General features: G+C 44.0%; 1 protein-coding gene across 3 annotated transcripts in view; it reads left to right on the top strand.

The window, feature by feature from the left end:
- Positions 1-18,267, top strand: part of ZNF593 (zinc finger protein 593) — a 67,754-nt gene extending 49,487 nt beyond the window's left edge. For all 3 annotated transcript variants that reach the window (XM_078682678.1, XM_078682676.1, XM_078682677.1), the window contains exons 3-4: positions 17,269-17,331; positions 17,803-18,267. In XM_078682678.1, the coding sequence (XP_078538804.1) occupies positions 17,269-17,331; positions 17,803-17,929 (190 nt within the window). In that variant the 3' untranslated portion in view covers positions 17,930-18,267. The remainder of the gene's footprint in view (positions 1-17,268; positions 17,332-17,802) is intronic.
- Positions 18,268-18,615: the final 348 nt, after the last annotated feature.

Raw genomic sequence — 18,615 nt, 5'->3', positions numbered from 1 at the left:
AGCATTGGCATAGCCAATAGGTCTCGCCTATGGGACCTTATAAGTGTTTAACCATGCAACAGTTAATGTTGTTGCACTAAGGATATTGTGCTGCATAACTAAATACTTATAAGGTCCCGAAAGCGAGACCTATTGGATATGCCAATGCTTGCTAAATACTGATTTCTGCCCGTCGCGGACGTCTATTGGCACCGCCACCCCATCTGCTTTTTAATTGTTCATTTCCGCTGCCAGGATCACACAGCAATATGCATAGGTGTTGTGCTTTTATGTTTCAGTACGGCACCCGATTTTCTCCTGCGCCCCTTCTGCTTGTTAATAATTTCCATGCGAGATGGTTTGTCTGTTAAGCCTTGACTTTAGCTTTCGAACAATATTGGATGAACTCCGGGGGGGTACTATTGCACAAGAGCTGTTTCATAACATCTCATCCAGCTTGCGCAGTGCCTCCGCTTTGCTCCTTGTTTTCATCGACCGTTTAGATCTTTTAGTAAGGTCACCTGCTCGCACACTGCTCCAGTGTCACATCTGCCTGCCACGCCTGTGTGCTTGGAAGTGAGGCTAACCCAGACAACATTCACTCCCGTAGGGGCAGCTCCATGACTGGACGCGGACTTCAAGCGTTTAGAGCGTCAGAGCCATGTACCTTAATTTGCTTCTAGGTTTCAAAGTTTATGCCAATGTTCAGCTCACAACAAACTGCCTTGTAGAGCACCCCTCCTTTAAGTCGCGTGTGAGTTTTTAGGGAGCACAAATGGAAGTTAATATTGAAAAGGTCTTTTTTCTCCAGTTTTGTTTCCTATCAATGATTGTGGTGTGGCATCCTAGTCCTTGGACACTGTTCTGTGTGAGTAAGTCCACGCAATTTGACGTCTCCAGAGCACTCCAGGGTTGGCTGCTAATTGTCGCTTGTCTAACCCTGGCACGCATGGAGTGCCCTCTCTGCGCCATATTACCTTCTGAAGGGTGTTTATTCACGCAGCTCTTCTCTGAATTGCCTGTACATAAAGCTTTTCCTGTTGTGGATTATTAGACTGGTAGTATGAAATTATTTGCTTTCTTTTTTTTTTTTAGTTTTTAACTATTTTTCTTTTTCTGATGCAGTACATTTTGGGCAAATTTTGTTTCAGATTGTTCACCTGCTTGCATTTTATTACTCGATAACTGGTGCTCTTAAATACACGGTGAGCATGTTAATGTTTTGAATAATGTAGGAAATGCACAGCGGAATGAAATATAGCTCTTTACCCTTCCTTTTCCCAACTGCTCTCCTGTGCCAAGATCGATTGTGTATACAATTGTATAGCACAGCTTATCATCCGTGAGTGCATCCAGACGCTGTCCATGGCCAAGGAGACATTGTGATTTGCCCAAAATCACATTATCAACTTGTATTGGCCTTATTGTGCTGCTTTGGTATTTTTTTAAGAGGTTGTAAATGTACGAAAAAGGTTTAGGGTGATTTGAGTTTTTTTTTAAATGCTTAACTTCTGCAATTCTAATGTTACACCCCTTGAATTAATGACTGAACTTTTAATAATGCAGTGTTTGGGGGCAGGGAATGGAAGATAATTTGAAAATCCACCCTTGCTTCACATTGTCAGTGTTGTAGAGGGAAATGTTTTCTGATTAAATAAAAAAGGAGCAATGAAGGAGTTTATTATATCCAAGTGCCTTTCTTTGTTTTATAAAATGTCTTTAAAATTGCAGGTCACATCGGAGAGTAATTTCACTATTCCGAATCATTCAGAATAGTATTAAATCTGTTTGAAGAAAAGACTTAGTAGGCGTTAGTCATGCAAATACCACCTCCTTGTCACTCGTTCACAGCTAAGTCACTTTCATTGGTGCTTGATGACTGTGTCCAGAAGCAATTGGGTTTGAAGATGCACTGTCAAAGTGTAGCTGACCATTCACTTGATACTAGGTTGCATTTACTACTACTTTTTTACCTTTTTGGGTTGAGCCTACTAGACAGGTCATGCACTGCTTGTAGCAAGGCATATTTTGGTTTCCAAGAAGATAGAGGACCTTGGGCTCAGTCTGTTGCTTACAATTCACTGGCTTTCATTGTCCCTCTGATTTGGCTGCTTCTTATTCGTGCCCTATCTTGTGTTGTCCCTCCCATGGAGCATTGCCTCTTTACAATTTCTTTGATTAGCTGGCATCTTTGATTCCACTACTTGCTTTACTTTTGTGAACCGCTACATGAAGGGACATGTGTTTTCGAGCCATCTCCCACCTGTAAGTCTCTCCTGTAGTACGTGTGGCTTTCTGTCGCCTACATGCTTCTCTCTCGTTTAGCCCTCCCCTGTGCTGCTTCCACTTCCCTCACCTACTTAAAAACATGTTAGACTTTTTTTTATTTATTAGTTATCAGTTTAACTTGGATCGGTGACAACACGAAAACTGCTTGCCTTATTGTGTAGGTGTGCACCATGCACATTTGGTAGACGTGTGCAAGCCTGGTGCGTGCCTACAAAATGAGGCTTTGCCTGAGCTGCTTTTTGAAAATTTATAATAATTAAATCCGTCCAACGGCACACTGATGCTTTTACGGTCTTTATCTAGAGAATGGCTGCAATGTTTAGCATAGATTTGCCCCAGCATCCACACAAACTAATTTTACCTCAATGATACCAGGTTTGACGTTTGCTCCTGCTTTTGCTGGTTTCTAAATAGTTTAAACCCACCCCCACCGACACAATTATTAACAGCTCAGTTTACAGTGAGGCCGTTTTTAAATGTTTTTTTAAGTATACTTTTTCCCACATATACCAATGTTTTCGGGTAGTCATCATGCAAGTTCTCTAACAAAGCTTGTTTGCAACTATTTAGGCCGAGTTTGGGCAGTGCATGCGCTGCTCTCAGAGGCATGCTGTATTGGAGTATGGACTTGAAGCACCAACCACTCTCTGCCCATATTTCATTGGCTTGTGTCATTGTTCTCTGTGAATGCTGACTTCTGATTGGTTAATAGGCTTGTTAGACCCTCCTTAGTACCGCCTTGTCTTCATTTTTAACGTCCAACGAGGACTGGCCCTTTTACTTTCGTGGTTAGACAGAATGTATTATTTAGTATGTAAGCACTATTTTCTTTAATGAGTTTGTCTTACTGCAGGCATGACATGAGGTCCATGCGTGCTTTCATGGGCGTTTTTATGAAAAAAGCCTTTGTCAACTCGACAGACAAATGCTTTTTTTGGTAAAAGACCCCATCAGCGTTTTCACTTTAATAGCAGCTGCAGACCTTTCTTTTGACATGGCTCGTCTAAAGAAAGAGGCGTGGCCTCTTAACATGAAAGCACAGCTTTGGGCGCTTTTAAACAGGCATTTGCAATGCAATAGGTCTCGCATTTTAGGAACTTTAACCTATTGGTATTGTACATGGCAAAGCCTTTTATTATTACTATTTTTTTTAAATGCATAAATAAAAGACATTGACATTTACAATGCCAATAGGTCAAAATCTCGCAATTGCGAGACCTATTGCATTGCAAATGCTTGTTCATTTTTCGAGCATTGCATCTACTTGTGGTCCAAAAAGGTGTTCATTAGCGAAAATAGATTAAGGCAGTCTGTTGAGCCTCAGTTTTGAATCCTAAAACACGGAACCACTCATGTCTGCGCAAGAGGATGCCTGTGTTAATTCCTCTTGCTGCTGTATCGGCAGAGTCCAGAGCACATTTGATGGAATTACTTCTGAGTTTTCCCTCATTAATGAGTTCATACCATCTTTTTATGTTCCTTTGGGAGATGTTGGAGGAGCCCCTTTATCTCATCCCAGTGTGCTCTGTCATAATGTGCTAATAATGGCTTACTGTTGGCTGTACGCCATTGATTAGCTGATTGTTCGGCTACCCGTTTACCAGATGCATCAGTTGACTTTGATTCTTTTTATAGGAAGGTGCATCCCCTGTAGTCTGAGAGTTTTACCTTTTTTTTGCATTATTAAGCACTAACAAGTAGTGTTAATTGACCTTTGATGTAAATGGGCTCAGATGGTAACACCTTATACTTTTTGTCTTTTCTTGGAGTTATAATTCTTGCCCTTACAGGTTCTTTAAAAACATAATCAGCGTGGCGTAAGACTTATTTACACATAGGTAAATATTGCAAAACACTTTGTGCAGATATGAGGGTCTCAAAAAACAAGTTGTCTTCCATTAGGTCTTTATGTAGCTTCTTTATCGTCTCCCATATCATCTTGGTCATCCCTAATGGGTGAATGTGTCTGTGGTGTAATGTTGCCCTCCTCCGACTGTTGTGATGATTGAGGTGTGTGAGATGGTGCTGGTTTAGTGGGATAGGTAGGGGTAGGGATAGGCATATCTAGAGGGTTTGTGGCAATGTCATTTTTACTCTTCTTTGGAGGCATAAGAGGATCAGGAATGGCTTCCTCGAAAGACGGGTCTCTTTTTGATGGAAGCGTAGTTGATTGTAGGGCAATCCTTTTTTTTTTTTTTTTTTTTTTTTTTGTTCCAGGCTGAATTTGTAATATCTTTTGTTTCGGATCGAGACATTTTTGCATTGTCTCCAAATTTACTATGTCGGATGTTGAATGAGAGAACATGACCTAGACATATAATAGACATTGCATTGCTCGCTCATACGGCATGATAAGTGTCATGTACTCTCCCTTCGGCGTTGAAAACGAGATGAACCATATGAAGATACTCGAATACAGGGCGGACTATACACTGCGGGACCGGATAAGTCGATACACAGTATCATTAGTTTATACTTTGATGATGATGTTAATGTTTACACACAATACTGTTATGACATGGGCCTCTGGGCACTGATACGAAGGTTGTTCTCCACAGAACTGTTCAAAAATGTTGTAAAGTGTTGAGATTCTGACATATGCGACATCCGGGCGTCCCCCCCCCCCCCCCCCCCCCCCCCATGTGGCCTTTGCCACAAGAAACGGGGAGGCTTTCTGTTTTTGTAGGGAATGTCTCCTCTAGTAAGGGTAAGGTGGAGTGGGAGGGGGAGGGCAAGGGGGTTAAGCAGAAAACTCTGACCAGTAGTGACATGACCAGCATATGCGATGCAATAAAGAACGCCACAGACACCGCAACGCGGCAGATGGCGGCGACATGACATCTGAATGATACTCTGAACCAGCACAGAACATTGACGTTTCTGACCTGGAATGTCAGAGGACATCATAACCCTCAGAAGATACGCAAAGTACTAGCATATTTAGATAGACACAAAGGGGACGTGGCTTGTATGCAAGAGACACACTTGACAGACCTCCGAGAGCGGCAGATGGGGGCCAGATGGTCTATGTACAAGCTGACGTCATCTTATTCTTCATACGCTAGGGGCGTCCCGCTGTTGGTGAAACGCAACACACCCTTTACGCTTATTACATCTGTAAGGATGACCAGGGACGCTATGTCATAGTGAAGGGATGCTTTGGTGGCACAGTGTTAACGATTGTTAATGTATATGGGCCAAATAACGATGACCCCTCTTTTTACGCACAAATTTGGACACAGCTACGCAATTTGCAACCCACAGCCATCCTATGGGGTGGGGACCTTTAACACTTGCTTATGCCACATGCTAGACAGATCAACCGGAAATGATAGATACGGCAAACAAGCGGCTAAAATATTAAGGGAAGGGATGGGAGGCATGGTGGACATATGGAGGCTAAGAAATCCAGAACGAAGGGAAGGCATCTGTTTCTCACTGACTCACCTTACATGGTCCAGACTTGATTACTGGCTAGCGACTCAAGAGGTGTGCACATGGACTGTTGCCATTGACCACTTACCCAGAACGCTTTCAGACCACGCCCCAGTGCGTCTTACGCTGGCTATACCGACACATACCCCGCGGCAGTTCACGTGGAGTTTGAGACAGTCAGTGCTCCAAGACCAGGTGTTCCAAGAGGAACTGCGACAGGCGATAATAGAGTATTTCGAACACAATGCTGGATCGGTCAGTAGCACGAAGGTAATGTGGGAGGCTTTCAAGGCCACCATCAGGGGCCACTGTATTAACAAACATGCGGGTATTCTAAAGGATATCCAACAACAACTAAAAAGGTTAGAAGGGGACATTACTGGACTTGAGCAGGAATTTGAAGACACACATGATAACTCACTGCTAGCAGAAATAAGAACACAGTTGGACAAATATAATGAATTTGCAGACGATGAGGTGAAATACATCTCTCGCAAATACACGGCCAGAAGTTACGGCGGGGGCGGGAGGCCTGGTAGGGCGTTGTCGCATAAAATTAAACCTACCCACACTACGGCGTACATAACACAGATCCAAAATGATCAGCGCCAAACAGTGTATGACACTCCAGCTATTTTAGACTGCTTCACCAAATACTATGCTCAAATATACACTGCCCAAACGAAGACCTCTACATCTGATATACATGAATATCTAGATGACTTGCTGTTGGCATGGCTGTCAGATACACACGAGAGTACTTCTGTCATCATATTACTAAAGACGAAATTGTGGATGCCATCAACTCGCTCCCTAATATTAAAGCACCGGGGCTAGATGGAATCCCGGGAGAATTCTAGAAAGAATTTCAGGATCTGCTGATACCACACTTAGCAGAAATGTATGAGAAAGCCTATGAGGAGGGCACACTCTCAGCATCCTTAAGTGAGGCCCTTCTGATAGCACTTCCGAAACCGGGAAAAGACCCAACTGAATGCGAGTCGTACAGACCGCTATCCGTGATAAACATAGATGCCAAGATACTGGCAAAAATAATAGCGACCAGAATACAGCCATTACTATGCAATCTAGTACTGCCGGACCAGGCAGGTTTCATGCCGACGCAATCCACCACCCACAATATACGTACCATATTTGCGTTATACCACCAGATAGGTCCGGACATGCCAGCGACTGCGGCCCTATTGGACGCAGCCAAGGCATTTGACTCTACGGGGTGAGACTTCATGTTTGTCACTCTTTGTAGGATGGGTTTCCCAGAACCATTCCTCAAATTGATATGACTGTTATATACCACACCTAGAGCATGGGTCAGCATCAATGGGAACACTTCAAACCCAATTAAGATTACACGAGATACCAGACAGGGCTGTCCCCTATGCTGTTTGCATTAATCCTGGAACCACTGGCCTGCAAAATTCGGCAGAAGCACTCTGAGGCTGCCCTGCAATTTGACCTTCGGCCCATTGGAACTGGTCTATATGCAGATAATATGGTCCTTTATACCACGCACCCAGACAGGAATCTAAATCTACTCATAAGAGAATATGTCCGATATGAGCAGTAGGGAGAAAAACCAAAGGAAATGATGGACGGAGCGTTGACAATACAAGCACTCACCCCCAGTCAACTGATCTGGGTTTAATCCATCTCCGTTCTTTAGCCCACTCTGCCACCCCAGTTCAGACATGGCCATATGCAAATCAGTCTGACCCTGTGCCTCATGGGAACAGTCCAGCCCGAACTGCCAAGCCATGCCTTCCCTGGACCGGAAACAAGCTACAGAGGACCGGTTTCTGGCATTTCAGCCTTCTTCAGCCCGGCTTGCTTGAATCCAGAGGCAAAGTGAGCAAGGGACTCACGTCTGAGCATACCCAGCCAACTTATGGCGAACAAAGAAAACCCAAAGGAAATGATGGACGGAGCGTTGACCATACAAGCACTCACCCCCAGTCAACTGATCTGGGTTTAGAAACCGGTCCTCGGTAGCTTGTTTCCGGTCCAGGGAAGGCATTGCTTGGCAGTTCGGGCTGGACTATTCCCATGAGGCACAGGGTCAGACTGATTTGCATATGGCCATGTCTGAACAGGGGTGGCAGAGTGGGCTAAAGAACGGTGATGGATTTCCTTTGGTTTTTCTTCGATATGAGCAGTATTCAGGCCTTCAAATAACTATGGGATGAATCTGTTGTGATATCCCTAACTGCCACCACCACAGAACCTGAACTAGATAGAGTACCCACTAAAATGGCGAACAGACCCAGTTAAATATTTAGGAATCTGCATTCACCGAGATCCAGACCTGGTCGCGAGGGAGAACTACGGTACAGCTGGTGAGATTGGAAGAGCAGGTGGATAAATGGATTAAAATGCCTCTCTCCATGGCGGATAGGATAGCTCTACAGAAAATGATCATACTGCCTAGGTTTCTATACCTGTTTTGGAATATACCAATATGGCTAACTAAGGCATTCTTTGTCAGACTACGCTCTATTTTGCAACGCCTGACATGGGCAGGAAAGCAAGCCAGGACTAGCGGGAAGACATTTACTCAACCGTACCATTTAGGGGGCTTTGGGGTGCCAGACCTCCCAATTATATTTCCTCTGCGCGCAGGCTCAGCATGCACACTATTGGACGAAACCTCACGCACATATCTCGCACATCGCGGTGGAAAAGGATAGCGTCCATCCCATGCCACTGTCTGCCCTTATAGCGGACCTAATAAAGTATACACCTCGAGATAAGATACAAACAGCTCAATGTACCTCTAGAGCGTGGCATGCACTGGCACACAGAGCACATATGCAACCGATTTATGCACAGGCGTTGCCCATGGCGAGACACCCCAGGCTCACTGTAATGCAGGAAAATAAAATGTACACTTTGCTGGTAGAGATGGGGCTGACCACTATGGGCACTATGTTCCCACATAATGAATTCATTAACTTGACAGATCCCTTACTTTGCGCACATCAGTCCCCCTTGAAGAAATTTGCATATTTAAGACTACGCACTGCAATCAGGACATTATATACCACATTCCTAGAAGAACCCATGCAATTGAACTCGCTACAAATACTGTTAACAACACCTACACGCAAGAACCTGGTGACGCGCCTATACAACGCGTCCCAAGAGGAACAGGCTGTGAAGCCTAATATGACGGCACACCGGTGGGAAATAGCACTGGGTGAGACGATTGCCGGACATGATTGGCAGTACAGCTGCACACAACTCACGCTCCTTACGTCAAACTGCTGCTTGCGCATTATTCATTTCAAGTTCCTCCATCAACTATACTACACGCCGGCTAAATTACACAAAATAGGACTTGGGGAGACAGACCACTGCCAGAGATGTAATGCGCCAAGTGCTGATTTTTTTGCATATGTCTTGGTCATGCCCTAAATTTTAGTCATACTGGCTAGACATTACTAATACCCTCACTGAGATGTTATCGGAGCAGATTCCCAACACTCTTAGTGTGTATACTAGGAGTTAGGAAACTTAAATATGCTAGGCGTAGGACATTTCTAGAGGTCACATTATTACTTGCTAAGAGACGCATAGCTATCCGATGGGAGAGCAAGAGACCCCCTAGACTTAGACTGGATAGCGGACATGATCTACTGTAATTTAATGTTAGAGACTTATGCAGAAGAAATTCCACAAACCTCGAGGCCCAGAGATTTCTGGGAACCATTTGTCCAGTATTTACAGACAACATTGGAGCCCGAAACCACAGTCTGACCTACATGACCATACTATTTACATACATAAGTGATAAGTGAAAATACACTTCAGACAAATATATATGATGTGATGTAGAGAACCACGTGGGGGATAGGTGCTTTGGCAGTCTAGGTTGCCATCTACCGTATATCAGAAGCTGCTATGTGATAAATGATATGTATATGATAAAAGTTGTACTCCCATATGATATGTAAAGCTACTGTATAGCAATTGTGCTGTTTCAAGAATGTAACTACTGGTTGGATGAAAAAAAAATAATAAAAAGATTAAAACAAGATTAAAACAAGATTTAAAGGCATGATTATTGCTCATTCACTTTCAGAACACTGGTTCTTTGTCAGGAGCTCTCTCGTCAGTCTGGGCAAGTAGGCCCTAAAAATAGCTTCCCTTGATAAAATCTGACTCACCATAGCGAGTGGGCGAATAGGTTTCTCGTGGCCTGTGAATGATGAACAACATTAAAGGCCAGTATCCACCTTTATTGGATCCTTGCAGGTTAGTACTCCAACCCAGTATACTCGCCTCCAGCTGAAGGATCAGATGGGGACTGGACCTAAAAATGCCCTTGCCATTCCTGTCTTTGGTGGTGTTCGACCATCAGCAGTTACTCCCTCAAAATAGTCCTGAGCCAGAGCAGTGAAATCCCAATAGATTAAACCTTCTTACAAGTCAATACTTTTTTAAAACTTTGAGTCCTGTAGTGGAGCCGTTCTTAAAAATCTCTTGGGTTTGTGATAATAAGAGACCTATCATGTAGAGTCAGTCCCTCAAAGGATAGCTGTTTCTGGTTTGTAGTCTGCCAGAATTGCTTTTTGATGTTGTGCAGTTTCTCACCACAAAGTGTGAACTCGGAGTGTTTCTGTCTCCAGAGAAACGAAGCAACTCCACCTAAAAGTGAGTTGAATCAGACTTCTTGAACTTCACAAATTCATGTCCGGGTGCTTCAACAACACAAATTTGGCATTTGTTCTTGAGCAAGCAGGAGGATGCTAGCAATCTAATTGGTCATAAAGTGGTTCCTCCTCAACCAAGATGGCCACTGGTGTAATGGAGCCACAGAACATGCAAGTTTTGGAGAGGGGAGCCTCAGCAAACCTAAGAGTTGTAATGCTGCAGAATCTAGAAGAATTATGTAGAGCCCAAAAGCACACACATTCGGCCGTGGGCATTAAAAAAAATGCATAATAAAGCTGTACATAGGATGAAGGTTTAAGGCACCATCAGGAAGATGTGCTATACTTAGGACAAGGCACCATGACACAGAGGTCTTGTAGAACAGCTCTAGCAGAAAATTGGAATCCTGTGGGCTTTCATGCTTTATGTGAATATTCTCCTTGTAGAGGTGCTTCTTTGGCACTTAGGAAGCTTAATGACCTCCATGATATCACCACAGGCTTGTGTTTCCCAACAAACCTTCTCGTTTCATCATATGGCTCCTGAAGTACTTCACATCAATTTGGGGATAATCGGATACAAGCAGTTCAGCAAGACATAACCGTGGTGGTGGTGGAAAAGTAATCCCACAGATATGAAGAGGAATTAACTGAGTGAGAAAGGGGCAACTGATCACAAGACTCTATCTCACATGGATTGGTTGTAGGAAAGTATAATCAAATCAGCTATGGCTCTAATTCCCAAGGTTAGAATTTTTAAGTCATTGGGTCCCATTGGGCATATTACAAGCTCCCCATTATCAGGTTCAGAACAATCTCATCAGTGTGAGCTGTTGAGCTTCAAGCACCTCTCCAGTGCAGCACTTTTCTGCGTGTTCCACTTGCTGACTGCTCTTGCACTGCAACCTGCTGCCATCTTACCACTCAGATTCCACTGCACACATTGCCGCAGTTCACTGGCGCCGTGATGCAGAGGCAGAAAAAGTGAAAGTAACACCAGAGTGTTTGCATCAGGCAGAGACTAGGTGGATCTAACTGCACATTCTTGAAACTAATCAGCTTTGCCATGTACAGTCCAACTAGCACTATAACAAATTGTTTTAAATATCTTTTTATTGATAACAACTTGTCACTTAAAGTTAGCGCACAATCATTGTCATTATGGAGCATGTCTGCAACGTAATAGTCAACCCCCACCCACGGTTTGTACATTATCATGCAGTGACCCACCGAATCGCATTTACCCTCTTTCCCCGAGGTCCAGGGCATGGTCCACCCTCGAAGGCTCACAAAGACCCCCCCACCACCCTGTAAGCATTCCACTTTCCCCATACCTGCGACCACTTTTTAGGACACCCTCTTGACTCTACAATAGTTGGTAACTCTTGGGCACCCCATCTTTTGGCAATGTTCCGCTTTGCGATCATAGTCCCAAACATCACCCACAGTTTCTCTCTGCTGCTTAGATCTGTGGACCCCATATATTCAAGAGGCACAGCTTTATATTGGGTTCGATTGTGACAGCCCTGACCTCTTCCATACCCCTAATCAACCCCAACTAATAGTTCTGCATTTGTACGCATTCCCAGATAATGTGTGCGGAGGTGCCCTCCTGCCCACATCTCCGCAAGCACCCTGGATCAGTCCTATAACCCATGGCCACTAGCGCAGGCCCAGTGAGGTAGACTCTATGGAGTATTTTCAGTTGTACCAATCTGAGTCTGGAGGAAATAACGATCTCTTTAGGGGAGGCCAAGGCCTCCATCCCTTCGTCAGCCCTATGACACATTTGTGCTATCACCCTGCTGTACCCTGCCCCCTATTTAAACCCACGTTTGGGCAGAAGTGTGTTTTTATACAGGCTATATTTCAATGTGTGGTTACGGAAATAGACCATTTGTTTACCAAGGACCATAGACTTCATGAAAGACAAAATCAGAAGTACATATAGCCACAAGATTGGGAGACGGTTTTATATGTAATATAACATTTTATTCTGAAACGTAATGAATTGAGAAGGTTTATTTTGCGGTAGTACGTGACTTTAATGAACATGTTGACTGAATTTGTTTTATATGTAAAGACTCAATTGATTTTATCTTTTGTGAACCACGAGCATTTTAGAGCAAGGTTCATTAAACACTCACATTGTATGAACTGAACTGTAGTGGCTGTGGATAGTTATTAAGTAATTATTGTTACACAATGTATTTTTTTGCTGTCCGGTACAACTCTATTGAGTAGGAAGAATGGGTAGAGATTATTGAAAATTATGTAGAAGCCTTAGATGGTAGAAACTTCTCAGTGAGTAGAAAAAAAGCATTGTTATGAAGCACGTTGGGCAAGCATGCCTTTAAATGTGTTCCTGTACATATGAGTAGTGGTCACAGCTGATGTTAAAAAGTAAAGATTTGAGGCAAGATGTGTGAAGTCAGTTAACCCTGCTATGATACCACATGTTGTACACCCAACTACAGTGTCCAAACAAGTCAGTAGATTAATTTGTAGCCAGATTGTGGGAGCTTGCCATAATCAATCAATCAATTGGGATCTGTAGAGCTCGGCTAATCACCCGTGAGGGTATCCAAGCACATACATAAGGTGATTGGGAAATGATTGATGAGTCCATAAATGACTAACGAGTTGTCCAATGTTCGAGGAAGAAATGCAAGAGAGATTATGGGTGGGAAGCAATCCTTCATTGAAAGACGCCATTTTAATTGCAGGAGTGTCAGACCGCTGCATGGCGTAGATACAACTGGGACATGGGACAAGTTGGGATACCAAAACTAATGTATGTGCATGACCTTGATGTTATTGATTTTCAGGGAACTACTTCTGTGCTCCACGATTAGTATTACGTTTCATGTGTAACTGTTTATGCTGTTTAAATTATTTTATAGTTTTGTTGATTTTTAAAGTAAATTGAGGGAAAACGATGATGTAATTATAAAGAACACTGAAAACCTGCTGGGCTACATGTCTTATGGAAATGCTTTGTCAGTTGGGAAGCTGGCTGGCCTGCATGGTACAACTCCTCGGTTGTATTTCTCAAAATAATTAATTGGTTCATCACCATGGCTCCTGAACTAAAACAGCACCTTTGCTGGGGTGTCCTGGAAAATCAACATGAGCGGGACAGGTCTAAGGCAAAAGTAAAAGAATCAACAGAATTTCTGCAGGATCTCTAGGACAATGAGGGAACAAGAAAGGAGGAGCATAGGATGAAAACCATCATTGGCATAGCCGATAGGTCTCACCTTTGGGACCTTATAAGTGTTTAGCCATACAGCACATTATCCCCCCATTGGGCAAATGTCTGTAATGGAACGTGTGCTCATGTAAAGCGTTTTGATACCTTCATTCGCGCTATATAAAAATGCAAAAAATAAAAAGGAATGAAAGGAGAAGTGCTTGCACGTCTCTGAGGTGGGGGTAGCGAAAAGATGCACCCTGTAGAGTGATTAAATAAAGCATGTTTGGCTGTGAGGCGCTCTGACTGGGGTTGATTGTGAGGGGGAAAAGAGGCAGGGAGGGCAGGTCTCTGATGTGCAGGTAGTTAGGTGTTCCAAAGTGACTAGAGCCGGAAGAACAACAGAATCTGCCTCCGTGGTCCTTGAGTCAGGCTGGGATGGTGGCAAGTTTGTTTTGAGTGGCAGATTTCAGGGAGGGGTGTGATAAGGGACAGAAGGTCAGCGAAAGCATAGGCAGGGCCGCCCCATTCTATGCACACTGAAGTGTGGTGAGCACTTTACTTGGGACGCTAGTAAAAAAATTATTGACAAAGTCAGTAGCACTTTGCAAACTATTGGCCCTGCTGTACAGCATGAACTAAATAATAAACAAGCATGCGCAGTGCAATTGGAGAACATCAAACAAAACAAGGAACAGCAGGGGGAGGCTGGAAGGGGTCAGCAAGGTATGGATGAAGTGGGGGTAGGGGCAGGATAAGTCCGCAAGATGATGGAGAGCGGGGGAGGGAGTGGTCAGGAAGACGATGGAGAGTGGGGTTGGGAGCCGCACAACAGCTAACATCAGTAGAATTTACTGTGATCACTTGACACATGTCCACAAACCCATAAAGGGAATTTCATCAAGCAGGAACCATTTTTTGAGGCAAAGGGACAGACCGGTGAAGTGCACCCACAGAATCCAAGAATCAAGCTGCAAAAACTTTTCAATAAACATAACATTTCTACCTACCAACCGAAACATGTTTTTTATACATATGGCTCTGACAGGGCAAATGTTGGTACAAAATGTCACTGCACGAGGTCAACATTTATTTTGTTCTGGATCAGTACACTCCGCGTCTTCATAAGCTAGTTGGTGAACCCTAGAGTGTCTCCCAAGTCAGCTCTTGACCATGTGTGTGTGTGCGCCCCTGGGAAAAGACTAGTCCTCTGCAGTTTTCAGAAAAATAACTTATAAGTGGTCTTGAGTTTTGAATAGGGGTGGGCGGACTTTGCGTAATCGCGTTACACAAATCTCCGCTAAATGGCACAAAATCTCCGTGAACATGCAGAAATTCTACGAACATGCAGACATTCCGCAAACACACGGAATTGCTTGTTCGTGATGCTTTTTTCCTGTTGGCAATTGCTGTTTGCGTACTCGGGGGGGAACGCGCGAACTCGTGAACGCGCATTTTGAGAGCGCGTACAAGCAAAAAAATTATGCGAAGTCGCGCAATGCAGAATTTTGGGCAATTTCGCGTTCTCCGAGGAACACGTAATTACCCAAATTCCGCAAACGGAGCAGAATTTACCGCCCAGGCCTAGTTTTGAACCCTTCTCGCAACCTCTTTTAATGACTCGTGTCATTCTCGCCAGAAAAATTACCTCAAGAAACGGATATTTTAGAAACAGAAACAGGTCTCCATGAATGTGGGAACCAAAAGGGGCAAAAATATTTGCCTGTAATTGGTACACTGTACTTTAAAACAAGTAGGGTGTATGGAGATTGAGTTTGAGCAGTGTAAAAAGAGGTACAGAGTGAAGCGAAACAGTGGGTGGACTGTGTATGGGAAAAAAGACAACTGGGGCACGGTGGGGATGCTGAGGAAGGTTGTGCTTCATAGGGAGTGAAAATAGGTGCGTGTGTAGAGCGAACGATGGGGAGCAGTGCACATGGCTGGGGCTGTGTTTTAGAGAGGTAGGGGCATAATGGTCTAGTTTGTGCAGGGTAGAGAGCAGGTGAACTGCCGTCTGCATGGTTTGGAAGGGGGTGATATCGGGTGCGGTTGTGTGGATGTGCACCTGTGCACAGGGAATGGAAGTTGCTGGAGTACAACAGTACTTGGATGGACAGGGTGGATGGGGCATCTGCCCAGAGAAAGAACAGCTTGTGAAGCTCCAGGCCCAGTGCATGGCTTGCTGCAGCACTACTATAAACAATATAAACAGAGGGGATGGTGTACAGTTACAAGTAGTCTTCACCTTCGGTCTTGGTCCATCTTTCTGAAGCTCAGAAATGCCAGGAATTTGTAAGACTGGACAATGGCAATAGCTAAGTGGGGAGGGCATTATCCTCAATATATGAGCTTGTGCTTTACTTCTCGGCTTCCATCTCCAAAATGTTAACATAAGCAACGCGCTGTATACCACAATGGAAGCGGCTCATCCAAGCAAAAGTTTGAAGAAATAATATCTTGGTGATGCAACGCCCTCCCCATTCACCTTTTGATAGGGATCCTTGACACGTGGGCGGGATACTCAAAAGACTCTGGAGGCCTGTGGGCAGTTCACCGGAAACTGACTGTATATGTGTTTAAAAAGAGTAACATAGCTAAACAAGCAAGTATTGGGTGGGGCGAAGAAGACCGCACACAGATAAATGGTGGGTGGGAGGGGAAAGCAGTAGCAGAGGACAAACAAGTGGGGAAAGACTGAATTAAAATATTAACAGAGCACCTAAAGTAAACAAGATAGTGCGGCTACTGCGAGGAAAGATCAAGCTCGGCAAATGAAGAGATGTTCACCAAACAAAAGACAGTGAGAGGGATGAGCGAAAAAGATGAGCAGTGCTTGAAGCCCATATTGTAGATACAGCATGTCTCTAAGAGACGGCACATGTGCTGCCTAGGCAAGACCTAAAATCAGAGGGAGAGAAAGTAGTCCCTTATGCACTACAATACAAGGTCCTAACATTGGCAGTAGAAGGATCACATCATCAGGTCAAAAACACAGAGGTCAAAATCTCATTCAGCAGGACAAACACAAGAATTAGGAGGAAAGCCAGAAGCAGGTACCTATTATGGATGAGGAAGCCATCGAATCCTGAGCAAGGGGCTGACTGAAATCCTACTGGAAGTCTATTTTAGATACTCTAATTGTGTGGCCAACAAACTGCTGAAGCTCTTTCTCTAGGTGAGACCTAAAACATGGTTAGATTTGCTCCAGTACCAAGCCATAGGAGGAAGTTACTAGATTCGAGGAATCAAACAGGAGATTTTGTATTCCATTGAGGAGAAAGTCTTAATGAAGCGACCGAACTGTTTGACCCTGTGTCAATGTTCCACTCAAGCAATGACAGACGAAGCTACCTATATGTGTCTATTTAAGGAAGATAGAGCCCCTGTGTCAGGTTTTTCTAAAAAAAAAAAAGGGGAGTAGATGGCTCTGTCAAACCTTTTAGGTTAACCATAATTGGGATTTGATTGTATGTAATCACACTCTTAATGGCTCCTAGCTTCTGTCTGTCTGTCAGGTACGTGCATGTGTGTTATGAGTGCACATCTATCTCTGGAACACAGAGCTACACTGGGGCCCAGAAGAACACATCTGTAGCTGAGATTTTTGGATCTTCTGGGCCCAAGTGCACACATCTGTCTTGATTTTCTTACACCTCTACCATCTATGTTAATGTGGATACTCTGTTTTTCCTCTTTTTCTAGGAGATACTTTGTGGATTTTAAGAGCATGAAAGACCACTTCAAGACAAAAGTCCATAAGAAAAGGTAAAAAAAAACATTATTGGAGTAAATGATCATCTCTGGAAAGATAGAAGTTCTGTTGTACTCCTCTTAGAGTTGGATTGACAGTGGAGGGTTTACATCTCTTGTTGAGTTCGGTAGCAGAAGTCAGTGAATGATATGAGTGATGTGGTTAGTTAACAAAGGCCACCCTGTGTTACTAGCAAAGAGAGACTACTAGTGAGTTGTTTTTGGCAGCGGCAGATGCTGTGTGGTAGGAATAAGCCATCTTCTTTGCAAGTTGGTTGGCAGTGGGCAATACGTGATAGGACTTGGTGAGTGTTGCAATGTGGCGGAACGGGTCGGTTTCCGATGTGAGTCATGCAGCTCAAGTCCTTTTCAGAAGGGGTCAGCCTGTGATGGGAGTGGTGCTACCCTCTTTTGAGTTAAATTGCAGAGGTTAGTATGTGGTAGTAGGGGTTTTAACTTAACAGTTTTTTCTCCTTGTGGTTTCAGATTGAAGAAACTGAGGGAGGAGCCATACACACAGGCAGAGGCTGAACGAGCTGCCGGAATGGGCTCCTATATTGCTCCTAAGAAGGTGGATGTTCAAACACAGCCCATCGAAGAAGAGATGAGCTGAGCCATGGTTAAACTCTCTAGCATTGTCCCAGCCAGAGAGACCTATTCGGGCCCTGGATTCTACTTGAGAGGTCATGGGAGTGACAATTCTACATGACTACTTCAGATCTGAACTACGAGATGCAATAGTCCTTCTCCATGGACTGCCTCACCCAACTCCTATTGAAAGTACCAACACCCTAAGTGGTTTCTTAACACTCTCTGCCTCGACATTCAGAAACACTTTCCCACTTTGTGTGCTTTTCACATATGGTGAAATAGCATCAAGGATGCATCTGCTTTTCAGACCAAAGATGTCTTGTGGCCTCAATAAAGACTGAACAGGTTTCTTTGTCATCACCTCTTTGTGCTGCAGACACATTTTCTGCATTCTTTCGAATTCTTTAAGATGAGATGCTACATCTGAGGTTAACCTCAACGTCTTGGTACTTTACCATGTTAGTTGCTTGTGCAGTGAGGCGCCTAATAGTGTGGTGACTGAAATCGACAGTGAGCCCTATTCATTTCCGGGTGCAACTGTAGATTTCTCCTGAGTTTGTCCTGAGATGCTTTTGCGCTCTAATCATCTCTGGGTGTGCTTGCTGATTTCTCCATCTCCTTATGCCGGAGGTCTTCAAACTTTTCGATACAGAGACCCCGTCAACATTTCTTAGGCTCGAGGACCACCTCCTGAAAAATTTCTAGAAC

The sequence above is a fragment of the Lissotriton helveticus genome, chromosome 3_1, assembly GCF_964261635.1.
Source record: "Lissotriton helveticus chromosome 3_1, aLisHel1.1, whole genome shotgun sequence".
NCBI lineage: Eukaryota > Metazoa > Chordata > Amphibia > Caudata > Salamandridae > Lissotriton > Lissotriton helveticus.
The sequence above is the reverse complement of the archived record's forward strand: the minus strand, read 5'-3'. Positions and strand labels throughout refer to the sequence as shown.